Genomic DNA, 6,160 nt, shown 5'->3' on the forward strand with positions numbered 1-6,160 from the left:
ATGGTCTGTTCTTCCTTCCCCTCCCCAGTGAACGGCACATGGGATCTTGACCTTGCTTCTTTCCACCCCACCCACCTCTGGGTTTTCTCTAAAGGTGCCGCTCTCTGAGAGAAGAGGACAGGGCTCTGAACCAGTATCCTGCATTGTACTACCCAGAACTATATATCCTCAAAGGGGGCTACAGAGACTTCTTTCTGGAATATATGGTAAAGGATGGGGCACATGGGGCAAAAGGAGAGCTCAGGCTTGGGGGCGCCAACTTGAGCATGCAACTTCCAGGGCCTGCACAGCCCTCTGAGACGAAACTACTGCTCCTTCTTAGCTACCACCAGCAGCATCTCTATTATACCTAGTAGGAAGTTCTGGAGACTAGAGTATCCCTTACTTTGTCCCCTAACTTTCAGGAGCTGTGCGAACCACAGAGCTACTGCCCTATGCATCATCAAGACCATAAGGCTGAGCTGCTGAGGTGTCGAAGCCAGAGCAAAGCATGGGAAGGAGAGCGGCAGCTGCAGGAGCAGATTGCCTTACTGGTGAAGGATGTGAGCCCATGATAGTGGGTCAGTGGTTGGCTGTCTAGGAGTCACCAAAAGACACTGTAGAGGCGCTGAGCAGAAAGAGTCCATGTTGTATGTGGCTAAACCCAAGATTGTTAAAAGATGTCTGCAAACCAACAAGCTGTCAAGCTAATGAAATTCCAGGCCTGGGGGTTGGTTTTAGCAGAGCTGCTGGCTGGTGACTGAGTCCTGGAGCTGGCTCTAGAAGGCTGTAGCCTTGAGTTATATGGAGATTTGTGTTGCTTCAGGGAGTGTTTGCATTCTCTTTCCATTTAAACTTGTCTTCTCGCAAGCGAACAAGCTCTTTCCCTGGGCTTCTGCTTGTGCAAGACAGTTGCCCAACTTCTTTCTCTGTACTTGCCTTCTAGGTTTCCTTTTTCTCCCTTTTTCTTAGATGGGAAAATAAACACCGCAGAATGAGAGATTTGATTGTGAACCCAGTCTACTCCTAGAAGATCTTTATAAGGAAGAGATCACCATATTAGTCTCCTTCAGACAAGGGTATAACAATCTTGATTTATAGTGAAGGCCAAAGTGCTTTTCTCTAGACCAGTAGTTCTCAAATTTGGGCCCTGGACCATAGGCATTATCTGAACTTGTTTGAAATGTAAATTTTCAGGCCTCATAGCATACCTACTAAATCAAAACCTCTGAGGGCTCAGAATTCTGGGTTTTAAAAATTTTCCCTTTCAGGTGATTCTGATGCATGCTGAGGCTTGAGAACCACTGCTCTGGAATTAAGGAAAACCCTTTTTTTTTTTTTTTAGCAGGGGGAGGGGAGAGTGGTGTGGGGTTATGGGGGAGAGGCAGAAGGAGTGGGAGAGAGAGAAAGAATCTCCCTGCCCAGCACAGAGCCCGAGGCAGGACTCCCTTAACCAACTGAGCCACCCAGCCACCCCTTAAGGAAAACTTTTAAATTGCATTCTTTAGCAATATCCCAGCTTTCCTTTCCTAGACCATTCCGAGTATGAGTTATTTAAAAGTGTGCCCTGCACTCAGCACTCTGTGATAATTAGGCGCAGAAAACTAAGGTGATTGGCATCTCTAAGGCAGGTTATAGGTCTGAGTTGGGCTTAAAAAGATTCCTTATCTACAACCTTAACGGAATTTTGACTTTTCCTATTTCTCAACTCTTTCCATGACTTCATTTCACATCTCACAGAGATAAGTTTGGACTTGGGATAGTTGGAAGTAGAGATATGTGCTGTCTGAAGATAGGAATAAAAGGATAGAAAAGTAGCAAACAAGAGACTTTAGACTTAAGGAAGACCTTTATTTACTTTTTTTTTTTTAAAGATTTTATTTATTTATTCAGCAGAGATAGAGACAGCCAGCGAGAGAGGGAACACAAGCAGGGGGAGTGGGAGAGGAAGAAGCAGGCTCATAGTGGAGGAGCCTGACGTGGGGCTCGATCCCGTAACGCCGGGATCACGCCCTGAGCCGAAGGCAGACGCTTAACTGCTATGCCACCCAGGCGCCCCTATTTACTTTTTTTTTTTTTTTTCGGAAGACCTTTTAAAGCGCATTCTTCAGCACTATCCCAGGCTTTCCGTAAGCGAGTAGCCTTTCATCTTCATAGCGAGGTATAGCTGTATGGCCAGGGGTGGCAGTGGAATTGACTAAACATTGTCACTCTCCCACATTAACCTACTGGGAGTGATAGCCCAGGACTAGAAAAGGACAAAGAACTCTGAATCCTGGATGAGACAGAATAGAGACAAAAGTGACCTCTTCCTGAGTTCTGGACCAGGGAGACCTTTATTAGATGAATAAGGGGGAGGAAGGGCAGATGTTTGCAAGGTTGGCCAGGGCTCTCCTCCTGGAGTGCCGCGCGTCTGCCTCCCAGCAGAGGGCACTGCTGTATTCTTTAATGCAGTTTCTAGAGCCTGCAGCCTCCACTGCCTGCTCTTGCCTCTGTCCAGAGGGAAGCTACCTGGCCTTTTCCCTGAGCCCTTGCAAAACTCAGAGCCCAGAAGGGCTGAGGGGAAAGGAGAGAAAAGCTGTTTCTGCATTAGGTGCAGATGGCTGACGGGAAGATGCTGCTCCTCTGTCCCACCCCCACATACTTACCCCTGCCAAACAGGTACTCCTGGTGGCCTGAGGAGGAAAATGTTTGAAGCACCTCCACTTCCAAGTATGAGGAGGGTGTCCCCTGACTCATTGCCTAATCTAGTGGGTCATTTCCTGATCATTTTCCCCAGACAAGTAGAACCAAGCCCCCACCCCCCAGGAAGAGACTGGTATACATGGTCACATTTCAGTAATCTTAATTAAGTGGAAATTCTGAGTTGCAAAACAAAAACAAGGGCTTAATTAGTTTATCTACTTTGTGAAAAAAATTGTATTTACCTAAAAGGCACCATTTGCCTATATAGTTTCTTATACTATCCTCCCATTGCATAGGTACTATGCGATTTGATTCATGTTATCTTCGGGAATAATAATAGTAGCTAACAGTTTTCAGGTGCTAACTATATGCAAGACTTTTTATGAACTCATTTTATAGGTATAAACTAATTTTCACAACAATTCTGTGAGACAGGTACTTATTATTTTGCACATTTTACAGATAAAGGAATTGAGACACAGAGGAATTAAGTAACTTGTTTAAGATCACACAGCTAATGAATGGTGGAGTTGGGGTTGAACCCAGGCAGTATGGCTCCAGTGTCTGTACCTTGAATAGATTTGCTGTTACCAAATCCTCATCAAAGAACAGTGTGCCTTTCTAGACTTGGCACTTATTAGACATTAAATATGTAAGAGCCTCAATTATAGGTTCTTAAGAAGTCAGGGCCGTAAGGGTTGCTTGGGCTTGGCAGATGAGGCCAAGGGCTATGACCCCAGGCCGGAGACCTTGGCATGAGGTGTATAGCAGGTTAGCTCTACACTAACACTGACTGTATTTGTTCATCATAAAGTCAAGAAGACTGGAAACCATTCTTTCTAAAAACATGGTTTTCAGTCTTAGCCCAGGATCTGGCTGCCCTCTGCCGTAGAGAAGGCAGGAGCATTCTCCTTTGCTCACCAGGACTATAAAGTAGGAGGAGGTATGGAAGATTCCCTTTCCCCATTCAGTTCAGGCAGATGTTGAGGAAACACCAATTCCTTTAAACATATCTGGGTTTGTCAATTCTAAGTACCACAGATATTCAGTTATGATACTGTCCCTCCCCTCAAAAGACTGGCAGGGTAGAGAATGATTCCCTTTTTTCCCATCCCTATATGCAGTCTAACCCACTAGCAAAGGAAAGAAGTACTGCAGCCTCCAGCTCCAAACCAGCAAGTCTGGTGGTGGGGGTAGGCCAAGTTCATAGAAAAATTAACTCCTGCATGCTACCTGGAATGATATCATTTATTCAGTGCGTGCTCTTTGCCAGGCACTATGCTAAACTCTTTACTCAGTATACTTGTATAATCCTCACAACCTTACATGAAGTAGATATTGTTATTAATTTTACTGATGAAGAAACTGAAGCACAGAAAAATTAAGTGCTGTGCTAAGGTCATCCAGCCTTTGTTGGAAATGGGAATTGAATCCAAGCAGTCTATAAAGCTTGTGTTCTTAACTATTCACCACACTGCTAACATCCTAGGTGAGGGGAGCAGCAGGAATTAAAGCTTCCAGTGAGAGATGGCTTGGTAGAAGGCAGAATACCATGATTACAAATGAAAGTGGAGTAAGATACAAGGTTTTTAGACTTTTGAGCCCAATCAGTGGATTGCTAAGCCTCCCAGGGCAGGGTTTGTCTCTTAATCATTTTTGCACCTGGTTCAAAGTTGAACCCATAATCAGTCTCAAAAGACATTATTGAATTGAATGACGGCTGAGTAGTATCATCTTTGTAGAAAGGACAGGCTCATTTGTCATTATCCACAAGGTTCCTAAAGGCAATGCTGCTTATCTAGCAGGTGTTGGCAGTCACAGGGGACATGGCTGGTGGGAGAGGGTGTATTGGAAGAGCTGTCAATATAAGTGTTGGAGTCATAATTATTTACAGAGGCTTCCTTATCCCTCCCCTACCTTTGGTTTCCAGTCGTCATCCAAGGACCAGTGATGTCAGGCTCTCCACTCCAGTGCCCAGACAGAAAGATGCTCCAGCATCTCATTCTCACAAAAAGGCTGGCCTATTACAGGTGGAATTGGGCATTGCTCTTAGCCTAGCGGTTTGACTTTGTTCCTGCCTTCCTGGTCCATTCCATGGAGATGGCACTGAATAGACACTTAGAGTATGCATCCTGAGCACATGCCTTTTCCCAGCCTATCCTTCCACCCAAACTTGATTGGACTTGGTTGCTGAAGGAGGGGGAGAGCAGGGGCGCCTGGGTGACTCAGTCGTTAAGCGTCTGCCTTTAGCTCAGGGCGTGATCCCGGCGTTCTGGGATCGAGCTCCATATCAGGCTCCTCTGCTGGAAGCCTGCTTCTTCCTCTCCCACTCTCCCTGCCTGTGTTCCCTCTCTCTGGATGTCTCTATCTCTGTCAAATAAATAAATAAAATCTTAAAAAAAAAAAAAAAAAAAAGGAGGGGGAGAGCAGAGGTGACACCTTTTATCTCCCCCCACCCCAACCTCTGTTGATTCATAGGTCTCTCAGCCGTTTCCTAGCATCCCAACCACCTGAAATGGTTACCATTTGGGGCACCTGGATGGCACAGTTTGTTAGGTGTCTGATTCTTGGTTTCAGCATTGTGAGATCAAGTCCCAAGTTGGGCTCCGTGCTCACTGAGTCTGCTTGAGTTTCTCTCTCCCCCTGCCTTGCTCTCTCTCTCTCTTAAATAAAATTTTGAAATTGTCTCCCTTTGCTTTTTTTTGTTTTTTTTAGATCTTATGCATTTATTTGAGAGAGAGCAGAAGCAGGGGAGTGGCAGAGGGAGAGGGAGAAGCATACTCCACGCTGAGCAAAGAACTTGACGTGGGGCTCAATCCCAGGACTGTGGGATCATGAAACCTGAGCCGAAGGCAGCCACTTAATGGACTGAGCCACCCAGGTGCCCCAAGTTACACTTTCATTTTAAATCCCATTTTGAAACTATTGCCAGAGTGGAGTGGATGGTGGGGGCTATCCATGCCCAGCCACAGCTTTCTGACGTTACTGGAGGAGAACAACAGGGAGGTAGTGTGGAGCTGGGGGGAAAACAGGCCCTGTACAAAAGCTGAGGAGCCAGATGTTCACTTTCACAGCTCTCCTGGAAGACTGGCAGGGCAGATAGAGATTAAAACGAAGAACAAACTCCATTTAAAGTGCATTACAGCTCGGGAACTAGCTCCCCCTGGGCAGAAGAAGGGAGGAAAGGGCACAAGAGGCCACATTTCTCCTTCCTTATCTAGGGCCACATGTCTCTCTCCCAGCTTTGTGAAGGGTGATTTACACCCCTGGCTGGAATGACTCTCTTTCTGGGCTGATTACATCGGCAAATGCCCCCCAGAGGCCACAGCAGGATGGCCATATTCAGAAGCAGCAGCCAATAAATCTCAGAGGTTTATATTGCACTTCTCAATACCCTCCTGGCCCTCTGCCAGGCCTCTGTACAAGTGAGGAGAGGGCTTGGGCTGCAAGGGTATGGGGCAAAACCCTCCACTTCTTTCATCATCCTCTAAGCACT

At 46.1% G+C, this 6,160-nt stretch overlaps 1 protein-coding gene across 1 annotated transcript in view; it reads left to right on the forward strand.

Annotated features, from left to right (window-relative positions):
- The window catches only part of CDC25C (cell division cycle 25C), a 28,323-nt gene extending 27,024 nt beyond the window's left edge, over positions 1 to 1,299 (forward strand). The window contains exons 14-15 of the mRNA XM_008691551.2: positions 95 to 206; positions 405 to 1,299. Of these exons, the coding sequence (XP_008689773.1) occupies positions 95 to 206; positions 405 to 554 (262 nt within the window). The 3' untranslated portion in view covers positions 555 to 1,299. The remainder of the gene's footprint in view (positions 1 to 94; positions 207 to 404) is intronic.
- Positions 1,300 to 6,160: the final 4,861 nt, after the last annotated feature.

The sequence above is a fragment of the Ursus maritimus genome, unplaced genomic scaffold, assembly GCF_017311325.1.
Source record: "Ursus maritimus isolate PB19 unplaced genomic scaffold, ASM1731132v1 scaffold_5, whole genome shotgun sequence".
NCBI classification, from domain to species: domain Eukaryota; kingdom Metazoa; phylum Chordata; class Mammalia; order Carnivora; family Ursidae; genus Ursus; species Ursus maritimus.